The following is a 22,820-nucleotide window of genomic DNA, read 5'->3' as shown; positions in this document are numbered from 1 at the left end:
GCCCTCAGCTTGAGTAATTTCCCTCTGCACAGTGAAAATACCAAGCCAGTTGCATCATGCCTTTCTACATTCCTCTCCCCAACTCGTGCCTTCAAATTTTCAACCACTTCATCATTCTTATTGTGCAACGCGGACTTCTCTCAGTAGCATGTTAATTCTATCAATCCTGAATATTTGCACAGTCATCCTAGGTGGGGAGTTTGGTGATTGTGTTCACAGAGCAAAGCCGTAACTAGATCCGTGCCTCCTCTGTAGCTTCCTGTAAAACGAGGGCCGAGCAGGCCTGGCTGAACATGAGCATTAGCCCCAAAGGCATCTAGCCAGAACTGCACTGGCGGGAAGGGAAGCCCAACCAAAGGCACTGGAGGAAGGGTTAGAGCTTTGTGTCGGAGCTTCCCAGTTTAAAACATCAACATGATGAAATGTTTTTTTCAATTTGTGCCTAAAGTCCACAAGCCTACATCCTCTGGGCTGTTTGTTTGGTCATTTTTATTACTGGGTACTGAGATGGGAATGAAACAGAGCAAAGAATCCCACAATAAGCACTTAATATACACATGTGCTTGAAAGTACAAGTAAGGATACAGCCGTTTTGTAAAATATACATTTGTAAAATTTGAATAGCTGTCATGCCATGTTAGGGGGTGGGGGTTGGGCGGGGGTGTGTTCTTTAGCTCAATGAACGGGAGCAGTGGCGGTAGACTGCAACTTTCTTGTTTTTCAGGTTAGCAACAGATCAGTCGGGTTCAGTTTAGGTTTCCTGTCATTCAAAGAAAAACTAATTTACATTTAGAGACTAAACAGACTGCCTGAACCAGATATCAGCTTAACTTCTTTGTTTGTTTGGGTTTTTCTTTCATAAAGAAGTGACTTCATGACCTTAGGACACAGCCGTAACCCGGTAAATGTAACTGGAAGTTTGACAGATGGTGAAAAATGACACAAGCTGGGGAGTTTCCAGTATTTACCCCCAGGAGGAGCTGAAGAGAGAGATGTCTGGGTTTCCCTTCTGAATCCCTTACCTAAACAGTGCTATTTAAGATAAGCAGTTAAAAATGGCAGCATAGATGAATGAATAAATTATGCACCTGCACTGAAGCTCAACAGTCTGCCACCAACTTATTTTGACACCATATTAAACATTTAGTTGCATAAATAGCTGACAGTTTTCAAAGTAAAAGAGCGTTCAGCTTCAAGTGGCACGAACCTGATATCATTTAGCAATTAAATAATTTATGTATAATAATATGAAAAAGTTCTATAGGGCAGGTTAGCTTTTGATGTTCCTTTGAAGAAACGATTTGCTGATTTATAACTGAAAGTATGGGATTCATCAGATTTAGACAAAGATTTTAAGAATTCAAGTAAACATCAGAGGTTTTAGGTGGGAGCCATCCATCAGCTCCCTGATCAAAAAGGCCCAGCAGAGGATGTACTTTCTGCGGCAGTTGAAAAAGGCCAAGCTGCCGGCCCAGATGATGGTGCAGTTTTACACGGCCATCATTGAGTCCATCCTCACCTCCTCCATCGCTGTGTGGTACGCTGGAGCCACGGTGAGGGACAAACATAGACTGCAGCGCATTGTGCGCTCTGCTGAGAAGATGATTGGCTGCAGCCTTCCATCTCTCCAGGACCTGTACGTCTCCAGAACTCGGGGGCGTGCAGGTCGGATAGCAGCTGACCCTTCGCACCCGGGTCACAGACTTTTTGAGCCGCTTCCCTCAGGCAGGAGGTTACGGTCCATCCGGACCAGAACCTCCCGCCATAAGAACAGCTTCTTTCCATCTGCCGTTAGACTCGTGAATAGCTTATAAACACACAACCTTGTTCGTCTTCTGTACTCGACACAACGTCACGTTATCGGCCATGTTACCACTACCTGCCATTTTTTATAGCTGAAAGTTTTATTCTAGTTTTTTTTAATTATATTTTATTCTATTTTTAATCTTATTATTCATGTTATATGTAGCACATTAGTACCGAAGCAAGTTCCTAGTTTGTGAATTGCTTGTTCACTGACAATGGCAATAAACCTGATTCTGATTCTGATTTACTTCCACAAACGTCCCGACAGCCGTTTGTATTTTTTCAGCTCTGGATCAAAACACAAGCGTGTGAGGCTGCGTGCCCACCTCCTCCGGAGAGCTGGGGAGGAAGCGAGGTTTCTCCATGTCCAGCAGCTTTTTAATCCCGAGCATCACTCTCTCCTTGCGGGTTTGTCTGAACTCCTTCTCTTTGTCGCACAAGGCCAGACTGAACCTCAGGTCCTGGTTTGTGCTGCGGAAACAAACAGCAGGACATAAAGGTTTCCACGGTCAGAAAACAAAGTCACAAATCATGTTTGACAGTTCCTGCCGAGAAGCGGTTGTGAGACAATTATCTTAAGATTATAAAATGACTAAATATTAAAGACTTTGTGGAACCTGCTACTAATGCAGTGATGGGAGGATAAGATAACCTTTTATTGCAAAACATAGTAATCTCTTTTGTTTTAAGTTGTGCGTACATACCAGATCTCCAGTGTCATCTCTAAGTGTACTTTGGTTGCCTGTCAAAAACAAAAACAGTAGTTAGGGTAGCTGATGTCCATTACCTCTAGGGTATTTGTTCTTATATTTTTCAATTGTTTTTATAAATAAACTTAAAACAACTCAAGTAAATGAATCTTCTTTGCATTTAACTGTATTTTATATTTTATTAGAGAAAGACCCATATTCGTTTGCTGATACCAATGCCCAAATGTAGAGGTCATGTTCAGCCGATGGCCGACATTTACTGCCAATTTTTTAATCTTAATTTTGTGCACTTCTGAGTATTAAAGAGGTCCTTCACTTATATTTTTAATACATTTGCAGTGGTCTCTAGTGGGAATGCCTTGTAAGTCGTATGCGGGGGGGGGGGGCTCAGATGCACGTTTCAGCACAGAGAATTCAGCTGGAGGACAAAGTGGCTTCAGAAAACAGGATTTAGTCTCATTTCTTGGTATTTGGACATCTCTGATTGGCTAAAAGCAACATGACTCTACCACTGACTCTACAACGTTGATGTTTTATCTCCACGTATAAAACGCAAGTCTGAAGGAGTTCTGCTGTGTGGTGGAGTTGCTAATCCTAACAGTCAGCTTCTGCTAGGTGAGATGTTCTCTGGTTCTTCCTGGATACTAAAACAACAACAGCCTTCCCTGTCGGGAGGCAAGATGGGTGAGTCTATGAATGTGTAGTGACAGTGTGATGTCACACTGTCACACAGGAGATAGGTGTGGGAGACTATTTTCATGTTTAGTCTGCATGAAAAACTCAGGAGTGACTGATCTCTTTCACAAATAAGTAAAAAATTGTTTCTCAGTGAAGGACCTCTCTAAATAAAATCTGGCAGTGCCTGACTTTAAATCGGCTCTACTGATGTGATATACAAAAACGGGTAAATATCAGCCTAATATTTAATTCTAGCCCTAATTTTTATCTATGATTTTTTTAAAGTTTCATTCAACACAAATGTTTATTCATTGGCACAAGAATAGGTGATTTCTCATTTATATCTGGGATTTTCTCTGAGGCTAACTTACATAATTATCTTCCTGTTAGATCAAAAACATGAGGTCTCATGCAGATTTCCTGTGAAACCATAGATACATATTTCCTTTGGCAGCCATTTACAAGAATTTTAATCAAATTACCCAGAAGTTCCAACGCTTCCCTTCATAGCATGTGTGTGAACATATCAATAGTAAAATATTAATAATGATGAAAATAATGTTATGAAATGCCTTACTTTGCCAACGGAACAAGTGTGCTTCTTTGTCTGGCCCACTTCGAGCTTGGCTATCTCAAAAGACGCCGTCCCAAGAGTTTCATCCACCACGTAGTTGGCGTCCATTAACGTTAACTGTTGGGTGGGGTGGGGGGTGGGGGGTGGGGGGGGGCACCAAGTTTGTGGTTAAAACAATGTTTTGCTTCACCTGAGTAACTTGTGTTTTCAATAATTACACTTTGGGACAAAGATAAGTGTAATTTTCAGATAACCCTTAGTTTTCTTTCTTTTTCCTCTGGACACTAAACGGTGTGAGTCAGTGTGGTGCTATCTCCCCATGCAGATAATTGTTTGAATGCTGTTAAGCATTCATTGTTTGAATGCTGTAAGCATTCAAACTATTGTTTTCCTGTTTTCTTCTTATTCTGCTTCCGTACACTTTTTGAACCTTTTCTACTCCTTCAAATTTGTAACTATTTCAACAATTTTATATCAAAACGTTCAGCTTGTTAAGCTCTTTCCGGCTATTACTTTTGGCATTGATATCTTTAAAAAATGTTGAGTTATTAAGCTTTTTCTGCGAAATTTTTCCCATTGAATTGAATGGGTTTGGTCAATTTTCAGCAAATTCCTATCACTTTTTTGGCCTAAATCTCTATTGGGTTCCTTTTAACTTAGAAACTTCATTCAAAGTTTAACAAACTCACAAGACTTTCCTGCTTAACATACTAAAGAGGCTTTTTTTCTTTTACGGTTTTTCTGAAATCGCAGGTAGAAGTTGAGGTACGACTTGAAATTTTCAGAAAAATTCACAAAAGTGGTGACCCTCCCTTGCTCCATTTCTGGCATTGTCCCGAGAGAACCGTAGGTCCGATTGAAATGAGACACACGCTGGCTTACAGCTAACGAATATACCTTCGTTTTGAGCTATAATTCATGACTGTACTCCAAACATTGTGGTCGTACGGTTCATTTGTTTGAGAAAATTCAAATTTAAAAAAATGTTTCCCACCACTCTAAACTGAAAATTCCGCACTCTAACTTTTGAACTTCACGTCTTCTGTGAACAACTCTTTACTACCCCCAGACCGTTTGGACTACCAAAACAAATTATATCTCAAAAAGTAGGAAATCAGAATGGGTTTCATTTTATCTGTAAGTGTTACCATTCTTTCACTACAAGCCTCAGAAGGAGGAGAGACCCTGATTCTGTCTCATTGAAACCCATGTTAAAGGAAAAGAGATTTTCTCCTCTGATCGGCTTCAGACAGCTAAAATGTTCTCATCATAGCTTCTAGACAATTCATGGAAGGCACATAAAAATTCACACAGATGACCATCAAAGCCTTCTGCCGCTCAAACTTTTTGAATTTTTCAAATCTGTGCAATACTTTTCAAACGGTGATGAGAACATTGACAGGTCCAATTTCACTTCTGAAGGACAGATTTAAAGGCTTCTCTCATTAACAGGAGTACAGCTGCAGGCCTCCAACAGCCGGGGGAAAGGCGGGGAAACAGTGCTGCTCTTTGATTGGTTGAGAGTGCTCAACCATTTTCTGTCCATGCAGGATCCAGCATCCACACATATGACACATCAAATCGACCAGCTTTGTCTCAGGAATCTTGTATTCAATTTTAAATGTATCTGTTACCATGGTAACACAAGTGCATAAGTATACCGCCAAACAAGTCTTATTGAAATGAATGTGAAAAGCCTAATATTGAGCCTATAACATACTGCTGTTTCTTATCTTTCTGAGCTCTATACACTTAAAACTAGCAGCATAGCTGACATTTTAACAGTAGTCAGAAGGCAGGAACCGCCCCCTCCTCCTTCGCTGCTCTCTCATTAGCTGAGTTTTCAATCGTCTTCTGCCTAAAAGGAAATATGCACCCACACGTATCATACATCAATTCAACCTGCTTGGTCCCAGGAGTCTTGTATTAACTTGATATTGTGTTCTGTGTTACCATGGCAACGTGCTTAGCAACAACATTTGACAACATTTTAGACACAACTTATCAACATACTTTAATATAGAAATGTTATTCAAAGTTTAAAAGAGTCATGTGACATTGTGCATTGCTTTATTCATGCAGACTCATGTCATCTGTTACCATGGCAACACAAGGAACTACAAATCACTTTAACCAAGTCTCATAGGAATGAATATAAAAAGCTGAATATTGAGCCAATAACAGACTCCTGTTTTTGATCTTTTTTAACTGTTTGTACTTAAAACTAGAAACAAGTTAAATTTGATTGACCTTCAGAAGATGGGAAAGTGCGCCACTCCCACCCAGCCCCCTGATTGGTTGAGAGAGGTCAATCATCTTCTGGCTAAATGAAATTACACACCCACACATGTGAGACATCAAATCGATCGGCTTGGCCTAAGGAATCCATCCATCCACATATAAATCCATCTGTCCGTCCATCCGTCCATCCATCCATTCATCCATTCATCCATCAATCCATCCAATAAACCATCTAAAATCCATCCAACAATCCATCCGTTATTTCATTCATCCAACCATTCATCCATCCCATATCAAATCTTAACATATGTTAATCTATCAGTTTCAGATATCAGCAAATATTTCTAAATTCACAGCTCAGCCAATTGTAAAAATGTACCCGTTAAACTATTCTCTTTCAAAGGCCAGCTGTTTAACATTTCAAATTTCGACTTTTCAATCAATGTTCAAAGATTAAAGTTTTCTGCTGTTTAGCATTTTTCTCCATTCTTTACCTATATTCTGAGCTTTATTACACTTGTTGGTGATTTTTGCTTCTAAATCTTTAAATACATTCAGCTCATTTTGACAGTTTAGCTTAGTTTCAGCTTCACTTCAGCTATGCAGCAGCTTCAGCAATCAGTTTCTGAATTCAGCTTATGCTACTCATTTCACAGTTAACTAAATATAAAAATTAAACTGTTAAACTAGTCCTACTCAAACAACAAGTGTTTAGACATTTTTGCTGTCCAGATTTTTAAATAATGTTCAGATTTCAGTTTTCTGCTGTTTAGGATTGTTTTCTCCGTTCTTCACTTTTTGTGCTTTATTTACATTTTGGTGCTTTTTGCTTCTAAATCTTTCAAAACATTCAGCTCATTTTAACAGTTTTGCTTAGTTTCAGCTTCACTTGAGCTATTCAGCAGCTTCAGCAATTAGTTTCTGAATTCAGCATATGATGCTAATTTCACAGTTCAGCTAAATGTAAAAATGCAACTGTTAAAATAGTCCTACTGAAATAACAGGTGTTTAGATGTTTTAGATGTCCAGTTTTTTAAACAATGTTCACAGATTTCAGTTTTCTGCTGTTCAGGATTAGGTTTCTTGATTCTTCACTTACTTTTTGTACTTTATTTGCTTGTTGGTGCTTTTTGCTTTCACATCTTTCACTACATTCAGCTCATTTGACAGTTTAGCTTAGTTTCAGCTTCAGTTCAGCTGTTAAGCAGCTTCAGCTTACAGTTTCAGCTATCCAGCATTCAAACAGCATTTGTGCAATAAATGCAATTTTTCTAGTTCTACATTACCTCAGACCAGTCTAAAGATAGAAAACTGTGTTTACATGGATTCACACTTCAATGCATTTTTGCATCTCATCCTGAGGTGACTAAATGAAATGCAGGTCTAACCTCCAGGACATTTGGCAGGTTGGGGTCTAGTATGAAGTGAAAGGTCTCGTTCCATATGGGGTTGATGTTGTTATCTATGTGTTTGGTCCTCTTCCTGCTCTCTGGGGCCGTCGGGATGAACAGCTCCACGTAAGGATCTGGGGTATCCACTAAGCACAGACATATTCAGATGTCTTACTGAACAGCAGAAACCACATCACACACATTTGAGTGACAATATGGGCCATTCCCATCTGTACCGGGTCGGCCCAGGCCGGGTAGCCCCAGTCAGCCCCAGCCTGGCCCGGTTGATTCCACACATCCTTGTCTTAAGCCCATGTGGGCTGATTCTACCCACCAATCAGAGGCTTGCTCTAATGGAAGGTGTGAATTTGCTGTCAGCAGTGGGTGTGTTGGCCCTGGTCGGCCTGAAGCAGACCCCCTCGAGAAGAGGGCTGATAATGAGCCTTGGTTGGCCCGGAAAAATACCAGGCCACCCAGATATGTAAACAACCTACGCTACCCGGCCCGGGCCGATCCGGTACAGATGGGAATGGCCCATTAGAAACTCAGATAACTTTGAACTCCATTCCAACAATGCCATAGCTCCAAGTAATCCAAGCATGCAGCATATTTAAAACAAAATCGAATTAAGGACTCACACAGGTCACCCAGCGCTCCTTTGGTGACGTTCTCCGCCCGAACCACCGTCACTGTAAATTTATGAGAAATCTGATGCTCCACCTGCAATGCGAGGACTCAATCAGTTCAGTTTAGATCCATTGTTGTCAAACCACCATGACAAATCTGCATGAGTAACACAGTCCTAACATCGGTATGTTCACAGCACATTTCCAGTTTGTCAGAACATCAGGTGACTCTAACAACGCATAACTCTGGTTCACGTGTGTGGATAAATAGTTTATTAACAAGCAAACGTGCAAATACAAAAATTTGTTCTAAAATGACAAGATTTCACTTTGAAATTAAAGCTTTGTTGGGTTGAAGTGGGGTTTTGTGGAGTACTAACGACTAGTCAGCGTCTGACTTGCAGCAGACAGCAATTTGATGACTTTTCATAGATTGAGAAGGAAATCATGCTAAAAGCTATAACATTTAATATTGACATTCCAATCATTAAAGGTGGGGTTCATTGAGAAACGTGTGGTCTTGTTCTTTCTTAAATATGATCAGTCACTCTGAGTTTCACAAGCATGCAGGACGGAAAACAGTCTTCCATTGCCTGAATTAGCCGCTGAAAGAAAATGAACGGATAAACGATCGGGTCAGAAAAAGCTCACAGATCTATGTCCTAGTGTGAAATTTGCATTCATGGCCCCGTCCACAGTGGTTTGTGACCATGGAAGGCTGCTGTTTATTTAGCATCCAGGAGAAAGCAATGCATGTTTTGGCTAGTAGAAGGTAACTGTTAGCATTAGCAATTCCACCACATGGCATCACTTCTTCAAGCTTGTGTTATTTGTGGAGATAAAACATCAATGCTGCATATTTTTTATCCAAGACTGTAGAACGAATGGAGGCAGTGGAAGAGTCATGTTGCTGTTAGCTAATCAGAGGCCAAATGTTCACTTATCATGAGTATTAATGAACACGGCTAAAAATTAGAGGCCGACCGATATATTCAGATTTTTTCTATATCGGCCATCGGCCGAAATGACTTTTAATAGCCGATAAAATTTATTTTTATTAAAATCAGGCACTTGTGTGACCAACTACCACCACTACTAGACTGAAGAAAGGACCCAAAGGACCCCAACACACCATTTTTTTATGTTTTGAGTTTGTTTTATATTTGAAGTTCAATAAATATTAAGAGATGTGTTGACTTATTTAATTTATGTTGCACTCAGTGAGTGTTCAGTTGTCTTTCACAATCGATGTGCTGCTAATACGTATTTATATCGGCCTTAATAATCGGCTTTAGATATCGGCCATCGGCAAGTAAATTCTTTAAAAATCGGTATTGGCATCGGCCTTCAAAAAACATTGGTTTGCCTCTACTAAAAATCCTGCCGTTATCCATCGCCCACGCCACCAACTAACTTGTACTTCCTGAAGCACAAGAGCTTTTCTCCACTGCGTTTTTTCCACAACCTTTCACAACGCAGTCATTCATTCATTCTAATGAGTGTATGCCCACTTAAAGACAACTCAGACTTAAAACTTTCCAAGCACTTTCAACTTATACTAATTAAAATTTTTCCACCGTCATTTATGCAGCAACTGCTTCCCACAGATGAATGATGTTTGAGTTGTCCACATTTTGGTGTGCACAAAACCTGTGAGTTGAGTCACCTCTCACAAATGTAAATTACTTGTTTTTCTTGCTATTATTAGAAATAGTCTCACCTATCTATCGTTGTCTGCACCTATCGGTTACACCCCATGGAATTTATGAAATCAGTTCATATGTATACAATTTTTCATTTGTGTTTTTAAGAGACAAAAGGGGATTTATATGATGCGTCACTGTTGATTTTGCAGTTTATTAACATTCAGGATCATAACGAGGTTGCATGATTCGTAATGGAAATAAGTTACAAAATCTGTCATTTGTGTGTTTTTTTATTAGCATTTATCTATATAAAAACCTTGAGCATCAACCACCTGGTTAATACCTAAAATATAACATGCTGAGTGAGAAACTGACAGAGGTGAAATAGCATGACAATGTTTTGAATGCATCCGACAGATAATCTCATGCAGATATTCAAAACTTCAAAACAACGCTGACAATCCCTACAGTTCTAATCGATTCGACCTTGGTGTTGACCTTTCAATAGCTGCATTATTTGTACTTGTAGTAAAAGAAGGAAACTCACTCTACCGCTAAAAAACATTAAATGCTTCAAGGATATAGTTCAGAGTTTGGTATCTTCTTCTTTGCTGTACTCACAATTATATTGGTCGCCATTGTGTTTTCTGCTGAGTAATTTAGGGAAGTCTTCAACTAGATCTGAACTTTTACTCAGGAGAACATCTCAGTTTCAGAGTCTGCAACAAAGAAATGCAAACATAATTTAAGACTTTAAAGCACTGGTAAAGAATAATAATACAGAAAAACAAAAGTACTCTTTGCAACAACAGAAAATTGCATTCAGAACTTCCTCAAACAAAATTCCACTTAGCTGAAGAAGCATATCAGTACAGCCTATTGCATCTTGGCAGGGCTAAGAGGAAGTGTGCTTAGCCACAAATTCATGATAAGAAAACCAGGCAGAAGACGTATTATCATGCATGTGTGTGTGTGTGTGTGTGTGTGTGTGTGTGTAAATGAGGGGGATGTGAGAACCAATTAGTATGTACAAAGGGATTGTTCAAGTTAGCTCTTGGTATAAATATAGCCATGATTAGAGTTAGTGTTGATGGTTAGAGCTGGTGACAGAACATTTAATCCCATGACTGAGACTCTGGGATTCTCTTTTTTTCATTGTTCTCCTTCAAAAAGCAGCTCAAAATGGACCATATCAGGCAGGACTATATGTGAACATCTGTTCATCCGCCCCATTGTTTCCTTTTCTCCTTGTTTAAAGTCAGAGCAAGGCAGTAGGGAATGCAATGATGCGGTGTGTGTGTGTGTGTGTGTGTGTGTGTGTGTGTGTGTGGGTATGTGTGTGATGCGTGCATAAGATGCCAAGAAAGGGCTGAGTATATTTGATAAAGATGTGTTTATATAGTACTCCACAGTAAAATACAGAGCTCAGTGTGTATTTGTAGATGAGGTGATTGTATTTAGCTACATTAATGATTTATCTTTACGATGTTCAGGAATTTGCATGAGTGACAAAAGCATATCGAGCTTATTCAGCCTTTTCTCAGCTGTTCATCAATGCGTGTGGTTATTCGGGGGGACTCAGAGCACGTAGAGAGTCTGTGTGTTCACAGCAGCCGTCACGTACTTTGCAGCAGGAGTCCAACTTTTGGCAGTGCCAGGCTGCCAGCTCAGTGCACTGACCGTGTTCTGCAGCATTCAGAACAAAGAGGTGGCTGAGCTCTGCTCCTGAGCCAAAATAACTCAGACCTCCCAGCACTAAATTTTCATATGAGGCTGCATATGTGTGAGAAGGGCCAATAGCAACATTGCATGATGCAAAACAGCTGCAGTGAATGCACCTTTTAATAGACACACATAATGCTTCCTCGTGCAGCATCACTTCCACCTTAGAGTTTAAGACAACAGGATTGGCTGCATGTGCATTCTTAAGAGCATTTAAAGCATTTAAAGTTGGAAACAAGTCAAAGGACATCACCAACTGGTTCTGCCTGATTCTTATTATCTGAACAGAAAGGGGCTGGCAGGTGAATGAATGTGCAACTTTCAATGTTGTTAATGCATCCCTAACCCTAACCTTGAAGGGTAAAAATCCAAAACAGAGATCAGAATAGGTGAGAAAATTAATAAGTCTCGATCTCCCCCTTCTGTATTTAATCTGTACACATCTGCCTTAATTCATAATATTTGAATCGCGTATGCAGCTGTGCGTTTTCAGTTCAAATGTAACTTTATTGTGCCAGAAGAGAGGCTCAAAGCAGCCTTTACTCCACATCCCCACAATAAACATGAATTCTCTTTAATGAACACCAGCATTTATGTGTAAACAGAAGGAAGCGCAACATACCTCAGCGGGACGACGTTACTAACTAATGAATCCTGTTAAATGTGCCATGTTGGTAGAAATAGAAAAATAAGGAGGCGCTTCTCGGCACTCACACCCGGCAGTCGGTCAGGCAGGAAGATTCGCGATCACACCAAAGTGGAGAAAGGTGGGCAAACTGACAAAATGATTCAAAAGTCAAATAAAGAACAATCACGTTGCAGGAAAATCGTCGTGGAAAGGAAATCCCAAAGAAGGGTCAAAAGTTTGACTCGGCAGACAAAACTGCGGCTGACGTGCGTCAAACTGCTCCACACTGCGCTCCACTGCGCAACTTCCTCCACGCGGGGGCACTGACTAACTTTTTCTCCCTTTTAATATTATTACTAATAAGGATGATTCATTGACGATAACTTTATTTCAAATATATAATGTAGAGCAGACCTGCTGCAGATTTTTATTCTAATTATAGTTTTTATTCCATACATGTTTAAAAGTTCTTTGAGACTTTTAGAAGAGCAGTCTTTATTATTGTAAATGCATTTTTATATTTCACTTTCCACCTGCTGTTCTTCTTAAAAACTATTCAATTAAGGCAATTAAACGATTTTGATAAAATATGATAATTAGACAAGGGACTTTTAGAAAACATGAGTAAATACAAATAACAAAATGTGTAATCACCACAGAACGCCCTGTCTTATTTTTTTCCATTTCTCAGTTAACTAGTTTTCCTATTTCAAATAAACAAATTTTTTATTTGCTGTTTTCCGTATTTTCACTCTCTTACATATCTTCCGGCAGACGTGCGTCCTACCTTAACAAGAAACCCAGAAAAGTGATGGAAAGCTGAAAATGGTTTATCAGGCAGGGTTAGAGTCCACTTTTGGGATCCAGGAGGAGATGGATGTTCTGATGCCAGGTGTTGTAACACATTGGATCAACAGGTGAGAAACCTGGAAAAAATGGAAACCTGGTGAAGCAACAGCTCTCACTGACCGAGGAGCCAAAATCAATCAGAGGACGAAGAAATTCCCAAGGAGCAGAGTCTTTAAATAAATAATAAAATCTTTTAATTTTCAGAGAATTTCTTCATTCTTTATTTTAAGGGGCGTGGCTATTACGTCACTAGCTCCTGATATATAGAGAAGCGCATGTCTGAGAGCTCACACATTGACGATTATCAGAGAGAGGAGAGAAAGGATTTAGAACAAAAATAATGCGCCGGAGCTTTTGGAGTATGAACAGACTCACATTTGCGTTGTCCCTGTTGGCTCTGTGCTTTGTCTGCGAAGGAGGTAAGTCAACAATTGGAGTTTTCCCTCAGAATTAAAAAATGTATCTTAGTTAGAGAAACTTAAGAGTGTTGTGTCGGTTTAATTCTAAGGATGAAATTAAATACTTAGCAGCAATAAACCACCCTGGTTAAACGAACACTGCATTGATTTCTTAGTAAAAGTTTAACTGTGTTAACAGGTAACCCCTGCTGCTCAGAGCCATGCCAGAACAGAGGTGTGTGCACAGCAATGGGAGCAGACAGATATGAATGTGACTGCACACGTACTGGATATTATGGCCAAAACTGCACAACGCGTAAGTAAAACCAAGATCAGGCATGAAATGAATGTAAAACTAAAAGCTGCCTCTTGTCCAGACTTGTTCACTCATCCTCCACTCGTTCTCCACAGCTGAATTCCTCACCAGGATAAAAGTCTCCCTGAAGCCATCGCCTAACACCGTTCACCACATTCTCACCCACTTCAAGGCTTTCTGGAACATCATCAACAGCATTTCCTTTCTCAGAGATGCCATCATGAGATATGTGCTGACGTGTAAGTTCCCTCAGCTCACATGAAGTCTTGCTCTTGTTTCAGTGTATATCAATAATATTGTCTTTTTTTCTTAATCCCAGCTCGATCCCACATGATTGACAGCCCTCCCACTTACAATGCTCATTATGGTTATAAAAGTTGGGAAGCCTACTCCAACCTGTCCTACTACACACGTGCCCTCCCACCTGTGCCGCAGGATTGCCCAACCCCTATGGGAGTCGTAGGTGAGGACACTGTTTGCCTCAGCAGAACCAGTTTTCTTAGATTCTTAAATACTGCGCAATAACGTCTTGGTCCCATTACATCACCTGGAAGAAAACAGAGTTGGTGTTTTCTTTTTGTTGTCCTTCACACAGGAAGGAACACCAAAAATCTGCCATGGTGACCAAAATAGATAACAACAAAACAACATTTTGGGAGTTTTACACAGGAACTGTCCTCCGTCTGTGTGGTGTCATGTTTAAAGCTCATTGTTCTGCTTCATTTTTTTTTTTTTTTTTTGCTTCCAGGTAAAAAAGAGCTGCCGGATGTGAAGGTTTTAGCTGAGAAGCTCCTGGTGAGGAGAAAGTTCATTCCAGACCCACAGGGTACCAGCTTGATGTTTGCCTTCTTTGCACAACACTTCACGCACCAGTTCTTTAAATCTGATATGAAGAACGGACCGGCTTTCACCGTGTCTAAAGGTCACGGGGTGAGTACAGCAGATTATGTATCGGACAAACAAAAAGAGCAAACCTTCAGTTGAAATCTTTGGCTCAATGTTGTGTCTCTGTGTTTTCAGGTGGACCTGAGTCACGTCTACGGTGTTGACCTGGAGAAGCAGCACAAGCTCAGGCTCTTCAAGGACGGCAAGCTTAAATATCAGGTAGGAAAGGTGACAGACAGGTGCACTTCTGGTGGTTAAATGTGTCCCACTTTCATCCGTGTCTCACAGTTTGTTCCTGTTGTATCTCCACAGGTAATAAACGGAGAGGTGTACCCTCCAACAGTCAAGGATGTGGGTGTTGAAATGCACTACCCCCCTCATGTCCCAGACTCTCAGCGCCTGGCCGTCGGCCATGAGGCCTTCGGTCTGGTCCCTGGACTCATGATGTACGCCACCATCTGGCTCCGTGAACACAACCGGGTTTGTGACGTCCTGAAGGAAGTCCACCCAGACTGGGATGACGAAAGACTCTTCCAGACCTCCCGACTCATCCTTATTGGTGAGTTTCAAGGAGTTCCCGCAAAGAGGAATATAAAGGACTTCCTATTTTGTTGCTGGAAAAGTCAAATAATGAGAAGGTTGCATGAAGCAAAGGTTTTGAATTGAGGAAGCTGCGCTCTTCGTTTTGGCAATCATTGATGCATTGTTGCAAATTCAGAGAAGCAGAAACTGGTTTTACAGTTTCTGTTCAGCATCTTAATAAGGAAGCATTTTTGTTTACTTTTATTTTTAACTCTGCTCTCAAAACCTTTTAAAACATGCAAATTAGATATATCAACCTTTTTTTTTTATTATCCGTCAGGTGAGACCATTAAGATTGTGATTGAGGACTACGTGCAGCACCTGAGTGGGTACCACTTCAAACTCAAGTTTGACCCAGAGCTGCTCTTTAACCAGCGCTTCCAGTACCAAAACCGCATCGCATCTGAATTCAACATGCTATACCACTGGCACCCACTGATGCCGGACAGCTTCCAGGTGGAGAAGAGAGATTACAGCTACAAAGAGTTTATCTTTAACACCTCTGTGATGACTGAGCACGGCATCAGCAGCCTGGTGGAGTCATTCACCAATCAGATTGCAGGACGGGTAAGAGCTGTTGCAGCAACATTGAGGCTGTGGCCCCTCTACGGTTTTAAAACCTCCGGGATTAATGTGAATTTTATCTGACAGGTTGCTGGTGGCCGTAATGTGCCGGGACCCATCCTGTATGTGGCCATGAAGTCCATTGAGCAAAGCAGGCAGATGCGTTACCAGTCCCTCAACGCCTACAGGAAGCGATTCTCCATGAAGCCTTACAGCTCCTTTGAAGACCTGACAGGTGAGATCAACTCATTACAAAACTTTTCAGTTGTATTCGGAAAATGTGACGTAAGAGAATTGTGAAGAATTTCGGGTACTTTGGTTTCATACCATTGCTTCACGTCCGTCCGCTGAACGCAGCTCACGCCACAGTTTACTCATTATTAAGGAAGTGATCTGCACTCATACCCTTGCAGCTTTGGAGGTTAGGTATTTATTTCCATGACTCTAAAAGCCAGACGTCCATTTAATCTTGATGTAGCATAAACAGAATGTCATCACAAAGAGCAAGATGTAAACACACTGAGGCTTGCTGCTTCACAGCAGACGGCATAAAACTCACAGCAGGAGAATTTATAGTAGATGAAAACTAACTTTATTAGCAAAGAAACAGTTTGTGTCTCTAGGGAGGTAAACAGAAGCCAGCCGCACAGAGAGAAGACATGTTTCACATTGATGTTGGACTTATTTAGAACCTAAACTAAGTCTTAAAACCGTTCTGTTCGTTTTCATCAGGCGAAAAAGAAATGGCTGCCTTGCTGGAGGAGATGTACGGTGATGTAGATGCCGTGGAGCTCTACCCTGGTCTGCTGGTGGAGAAACCCCGACCCAACGCCATCTTCGGGGAGACGATGGTGGAGATGGGCGCTCCTTTCTCACTCAAAGGCCTGATGGGGAATCCCATCTGCTCCCCGGAGTACTGGAAGCCCAGCACCTTTGGAGGCAGCGTGGGCTTCGACATCGTCAACAGCGCCTCCCTGCAGAAGCTCGTCTGCAACAATGTGCAGGGCCCCTGTCCCGTGGCGTCCTTCCATGTGCCCGACATTAAAGAAACCGGGCCCACGGTCATCAACTCAAGCACATCCCACGCCCAAGCCAGTGACATCAACCCCACCATCATCCTGAAAGAGAGGACATCCGAGCTCTAACGATTGGGTTAAATAGGTTTTAGAATTTAGTTAATATTTACTTATTTATTTATTTATTTTTCTATTTATACTTTTTTATTTATGTAAAAAAATTCATTTGAAGCAGATTTATTTTTACTATGTATATTTTGTCATTAAGAACTTAAACATTTGTCGTTTATTTATGGGAAAAAAATCATTTTTATTCTTACAACAATTAGCATTTATGGCTGCAATGTGGAGCAGTGGTTAGCACTATCGCCTCAGTCTGAAAACCACAAGCTACTTGTGCTGGGATTTTTTCTCCGGGCGCTCCGGTTTCCTCCCACAGTAAAAAAACATAAAACTTACAAAATAAAAAATAAAAATTTAACATGTCTGTTAGGTCAATAGGAGATTTTAAATTGTGTGCGTACATTTTTACATGGTGTCTGACCTGCAACTTTAAATGAGATCAGACAAGTGAATAAGTGAAATTATGAGAAATTGTGTCTTAACCTTTATAGTTTACTTGAAACTGTTGGCTGCATGCTAGCAAATGTTTTTTCTTGAAATTCATTCTTTTATTTCTTTTTTATGTGTTCGGAGAGCTGAACAACTGGACATTTTGCAGAGTAATAAGTACAGTATACTAAAGACGCTGACAATGGCGTTTGATCTGATGTAGCGTACAGTGTCATTCATCCCCATTCTGTTTAGTTTTTCTCTATTTTTAGTCACTGAATTCTGGCAAAGGAAAATAGGAATGTCTGCTCTTGTCTAAGCAGCAGAACTCTTCTGTGTGACTTCTTGTCCTGGAGAAACTGTGTTCTGTCATTGGACGATGGTGAAATGGCAGCTTGTTGCTACTGATTTGCACTGAAGGCCTACGTCTCTGAAATAAAATTTCATTTTCTTAAACAAAAATGTCACTGTGTTCTTGTATAATCCTTTTCAGGTTTAAACATTAAATCTGACAGGATTTTCCAGATTTATTGCTTTTTTGCATCAAATTTTTACGGCACAGAGTGCTGTTAATTTTAAATTATAGCCAGTTTCTAATTAGTGTAAATTCAATCACAAATGATGAATAAAAATCAGTTATTTTACTGTGATACTATACTAAAATAAATCAAAGAGGCAAATCTCCAGATATTACTTTTACATGAAAAAAGCACTTGAATCCAAAGAGATGATTTTTCTTTTTCCAGAACATGTGTTTGAGTTTTCCGCAAAACAAGGATTTAATATCAGTCTGCATCTCCCAAAGACTTCGAATCATGATCAATTTGTAAAAAAAAAATTACTTAATGATTGACAACGTTTCATCACCTTCTCTTTACGAGGTCAGAATTTGAGATTTAAGATTTAAACTTGATAGCAAGGGTTACTCCAGTGCATCCAGTGTCTGAATACATTTCCTACTGTCCTGAAAGTGCAACTGCAGTGGAGAACAAATAACCAACTGATAATTTATCTGGGTCACAACCATAGAGGCACAAAACAAGAACAAACTCCCTCCAAGGTTTCAATTGAATCCAATTTATTTATATACAACAATAAAAAACACGTTAACGCAAAGTGCTGTACAATAGTGAAATGTAAAAACTGAACACACACAGAAAGCGATAAAAACGAGTTAAACAGCACCAAAGAGGTACAAGAATAAAATAAATTAAAAGCTTATAAAACCAAAAATAGACTAAAAATGTTAAAAAGATGTTGTGAAACAAACTTCCCACCGTATGATTGAACATTAAAAATAAATTTTTTAAGTAGTGCCTCTCTAAATAAATGTTTTTTAATGATTATTTCTGATTATAATCAATCACTCTGAGTCACACCTATCTCCTGCATTAGCTTCTGAAAGAAAATGGACGGTGAAACGCAGGATTAGAAAAGCCTGACAGATCTACGTCACACTGTCACTAAATTTTCATGGACTCACCCACCTTGATTTGCATTGGAGAAGGCTGTTGTTGGGTTAGCATTCAGAAAACAGCAGAGAACGTCTCGACTAGTAGAAGAAGCTAACCTTTAGCATTTTAAAAATAACCAGGAGATGCAAGTTAAAAAAGATACACAGAATGAACGTACAGAAGAGGTGCACCGGAGCTTCTTTTATTGAGTATATTGGGGTACAATATATATGCAACTGATCGCAATATAAATGGGGCAAGAGTGGCAATGTATGTTTGGGATCACATGCCAGTAAAAGTTAGAGGGGACCTGAGATAGGAGGAATTAGAAGTAATTTGGTCACAAGTGCATTTACCCCACCTACCTCAAGAAGAACAGTTGATTTGTTTTTGTTATCGGAAATATGTTAGAGTATGTTAAACGAATTTGCCCGAAAGGGAAGGAAGTAGGATGTTGCAGCTTGTGTCATCATCCAAAATTTTTTCTTTTGTAATTTGAAAAAGTGTTTGGGTTTAAAGGCAGATAAATCTGGCAGTCATCTGCATAGCATTTTCCTTAAAATAGGAGCAGTAAGAGGGAGAATAGAAGAGGTCCAGGGATTGAACCCTGTGGGACCCCACAGGAAAATTGAGCTGGAGCGGACAGAAAATGTTCAGTGTTACTGCAGACGCACTTGTAACTCTGGAAAGAACAAAACCAATCTAGTGCTGTTCTAATCTAATGAGATAAGAAACCCATAGTCAACAGTATCAAACGCTGCCTGCAAACTACAAAGCTTCCATAGTCCACAGTAATGAATACGTCATTAAATTTGAACAAAATAAGCTAAACTAAGACCTTTTTGTTTCTTATTCCAACCTGCATTTTCATTTACGGCTGAAGAAGTTTATTTTTTGATAGGAGAAGATAAAACTGTAGATGCTTGTAAAGATTTTTTGCCACCAAGCTGATCAGATATACAGTACAACAAATATGTTCAGACGGTTTGGATTTCCCTTGTCTGGCTTTGAGTGAAAGTCTGATTATCTAAAGGAAAAACTTGATGACGGGAAGAGCGTTTGTTCTGATTATGGAACATAATCCCATTTTGGAGCACGTAGCTAAGGGAAAAGGGATAAAAGTCAATGGATTCTAAAATTTTCCAGTAACCGTCTCTGCTGGGAAAAGATCTGAAGGAATAAAAACAATGCTTTACTGTATGAGGTGTGAGGACTTCCACAAGCGTACAGTAAACTGTGCCTCAGCACGATGTGCTGGCAGCTTTGTAGGGGATAGAGAGATGTGAAGGTCCAAAACAAACACAGTGAAAAAGAATGAAGACGTGAGCCGTGGCACAGAAGGGTGCGTCAGACTTCCAGGCATCACCCTTTTTCACACAGACAACGAATTTTCCATCGAAGCTCCCAACTGAAGCATGGAGCTTATTTACTCTTTTTACTTCCGCTATCCGATTGAAAACCCACACAGAGCTGAATACATTGTATAAATCAAGTCATGTGCATCAGTCCTCAACCTCAGCTGAACCAGACAAACAGTTGCTTCTCCGTCTCATCATCATTGTCCTGCACTTCAAAGGCATGGGATGTCCAGATGGAAGGAGCTTGACCACACGGAAGGAAAGTGACCTGACTGTCTGAGCACATTATTAGTTAGTTGTTAAGTCTTCCCTATCAGATGCCCGAGCATGACTGTTACTATTTGATTGTGCATCAATGTGTGGCGTGCTCAGATCCTAATCTACGAAACGGGCAAGGAGAACACATCCTGCTTTGTGGGGACATAACGAGCATGAGCAAAACGTGGGCAGGAGAAGCTCGGGAGAAAAATTATTGTGTGTTTTCCGTCTGACCGCTCTGGAGCCGGACCTAATGTGGAGAATGTGACTGAGACCAGAGATACGTGGCACCTCACAGGTGGTGCAGCAGAGGTCAGCTGGCTGTTGATGTAGCTTTTGAATCACTGGCACAGACTTTTTTTTCATTCATCCTTTAAAAAAAGTCCCTGACACCCATAATGATTTACTACACAGGCTCTGTTTAGTGTTTTTACTTCAGAAAGGGAATCTGAAATGATCTGTGATGTGTTTAGTTGTAATTTGATGCTCAAAAACGCCTTAATCGTTTGAAGTTAAATGGGCGGGATAATGGCAATACCTGTAAATATAATAAACTGGTTTCAATCTTAAACATTAAAGGAAATGCATCATCAATTTTTATTTACGTGGATAAGTGTGTAAGCAGTCTGAACAAAAGCTGCTGCTGAGAGAGCACCACGGCTCACTTTCCTCTGCTTGCTAAATGCAACACCGGGGCTTTTGTCCAACAATATAACAAACATTTTATGCTGCGTTCAAGGTGCAACTGGAGAAGCTAACTGCTTCCTGGATGCCTTTTCAGTCACCCAGCGCAGCACACTGGGACTTTTTGGACTCCTCATTTCAGCTGTGGGCTCAATGCTTATAGTGACCGTAGTTAGTTTCATTTCCTGTGCGAGTGGCTTAACACCTCTATTAGGGCTGCAAATCAGACCGTAGTCTCAAAATGAACAACTGTCTCATGCAAAAATGACAAGGTGTGAAAATATGTGCCTGCCCCGAACTGCTCGGACTCTCTGGCCGGGGTTGTGTAGGATGGTGAAAATTGGTAAGGGACCAAAAGCAGGAAAAGCACTGACTGCTCTTAAAAACATTGTAATTCTCATGGTCAAGCATCAATGTTTTCATTCTGCAGAACATACAACACTCTTCACAGATGGGAAAAACGACCTCAGGTTTTCAGGGCCTTACATGGACAAGAACCATCATACATTGGTGATCTTCTCAGTCCCTACACCCCCAGCAGGTCCCTGAGGTCCAGTGACCAAAACCTACTGGTTGTGCAGTGCACCAGGCTAAAGACCAAAGGTGACAGATCATTTGCTGCTGTGGCCCCCAGACTCTGGAACTCTCTCCCCCTGAGCCTGAGATCAGTAGACTCAGTGGTCTCCTTTAAAAAGCAGCTGAAGACTCACCTGTTCAGATTGACCTTTGGTTAGTTCATCAACCTCTCTTCATTCAGCTCTTCCTACCAATTCTGTCTTTCCCTGGATCCACTGCTCACCTCTTCCTTATCATTTTCTCTTTCCCCTTCCTTACATTTATCACTTTTTTTTACTTTTCTCATTTTTATGATTTTTTTAGAACTCTCTCTCTCTACGAGTATGTGAAACCGATCTGTAATTGTTTTGAAGCTACTGCCTGACATTCTTTTTGCTGTACCAAAGCAGGATTTATTATTTATAATAATAATATTTATTAATATTTTTATTTTTATCTCATTTTGTCCAGTTTTTCTTTAATTATCTATTCATTAATTTTCTCAGTTGTCATTTGTTGATTGTTTTTTTGACTGAGTTTGTTTCATTCTATAGTGTACTGCCTCTGTCTGTCCTCGGTAGGAGGACCCACTCGTAAATGGGAAGTTCCATCTCAAGTGGTTTTATCCTCTTAAAATATAAGTTAATAAATAAACATTTTTTAATCTTTTATTTTATTTTTCAATTTTTGTTCTTGTGAAGCGCCTCCTGATTTTTATCTTGAGAGGTGCTACTGTATATAAAAGATTGTTTCTTCTAAAGAGTAAGCAGATTTCTCCAACATGACATCACTTTACTGTCAATAATGTAATTTTTTGTGTGTGATGTGGGTTTCACCTCATTATTGACACATTCTCTCTAATCACATTGTGTTCATACCTTCACAAGAATACAACAGTTTAGGTCACAGAGACCGTGTCAGGACGAAGCCCAAAGAAGATGACATGTCGGGGTGGAATTCCAAGTCGTAAACTGTTTCATGCTTGGGTTTGTTTGGTTAGGCCAATAAAAAACAAAACAAATGTAAACCAAGTTGGGAATTTATTATCCAGAAGTATTGTTTTTTTTTTATTAGAAGCAACATATTTACATATGATGAAACAGAAATTCCTCTGAGCTGAAACAGAAAAGATTGGCTGATTAATGGTCATTTTATTTGTTTGCCCTACCATTTTACTTTTGGGATGCATGCTCTGAAATACATTTAATCAAAAGCAAGTGCAAAAAGAAAGTGTGAGTACACAGTCAGGGGAACAAGAAGAAACACAACAGGAAATGACAAGAACACACCCCACTTTATGGTTTTCATTCATGCCAGCGTGTAACGA

At 40.1% G+C, this 22,820-nt stretch overlaps 2 protein-coding genes across 2 annotated transcripts in view; one reads left to right on the top strand and one right to left on the bottom strand.

Moving 5' to 3' along the window:
* LOC107392886 (cytosolic phospholipase A2) overlaps window positions 1-12,207 on the bottom strand; it is a 35,228-nt gene extending 23,021 nt beyond the window's left edge. Inside the window, exons 1-7 of the mRNA XM_015970951.3 lie at window positions 12,017-12,207; window positions 10,294-10,391; window positions 8,039-8,120; window positions 7,398-7,546; window positions 3,772-3,885; window positions 2,511-2,548; window positions 2,133-2,277 (exon numbers count right to left, since the gene is read on the bottom strand). Coding sequence (XP_015826437.1) covers window positions 2,133-2,277; window positions 2,511-2,548; window positions 3,772-3,885; window positions 7,398-7,546; window positions 8,039-8,120; window positions 10,294-10,311 — 546 coding nt within the window. The 5' untranslated portion in view covers window positions 10,312-10,391; window positions 12,017-12,207. The remainder of the gene's footprint in view (window positions 1-2,132; window positions 2,278-2,510; window positions 2,549-3,771; window positions 3,886-7,397; window positions 7,547-8,038; window positions 8,121-10,293; window positions 10,392-12,016) is intronic.
* Window positions 12,208-13,155: 948 nt separating this feature from the next.
* On the top strand, window positions 13,156-17,636 carry ptgs2b (prostaglandin-endoperoxide synthase 2b). Its single transcript, XM_015970949.3, has 10 exons — window positions 13,156-13,290; window positions 13,469-13,585; window positions 13,681-13,824; window positions 13,905-14,048; window positions 14,334-14,515; window positions 14,606-14,689; window positions 14,783-15,029; window positions 15,333-15,619; window positions 15,704-15,851; window positions 16,349-17,636. The coding sequence occupies exons 1-10, from the start codon at window positions 13,212-13,214 to the stop codon at window positions 16,759-16,761; spliced, it is 1,845 nt and encodes a 614-aa protein (XP_015826435.1). The 5' UTR covers window positions 13,156-13,211; the 3' UTR covers window positions 16,762-17,636.
* The last annotated feature ends 5,184 nt before the right edge of the window (window positions 17,637-22,820 follow it).

The sequence above is a fragment of the Nothobranchius furzeri genome, chromosome 8 (assembly GCF_043380555.1).
Source record: "Nothobranchius furzeri strain GRZ-AD chromosome 8, NfurGRZ-RIMD1, whole genome shotgun sequence".
Taxonomy (NCBI): Eukaryota; Metazoa; Chordata; class Actinopteri; order Cyprinodontiformes; family Nothobranchiidae; genus Nothobranchius; species Nothobranchius furzeri.
The sequence above is the reverse complement of the archived record's forward strand: the minus strand, read 5'-3'. Positions and strand labels throughout refer to the sequence as shown.

What these genes read in the sequence shown, in the direction of transcription:
- ptgs2b (XM_015970949.3), top strand. Translation starts at nt 13,212, where the DNA reads ATGCGCCGGAGCTTTTGGAGTATGAACAGACTCACATTTGCGTTGTCC. An exon ending in GTGCTTTGTCTGCGAAGGAG is followed by an intron (nt 13,291 to 13,468) that starts GTAAGTCAACAA and finishes CTGTGTTAACAG; the next exon opens with GTAACCCCTGCTGCTCAGAG. An exon ending in TGGCCAAAACTGCACAACGC is followed by an intron (nt 13,586 to 13,680) that starts GTAAGTAAAACC and finishes CGTTCTCCACAG; the next exon opens with CTGAATTCCTCACCAGGATA.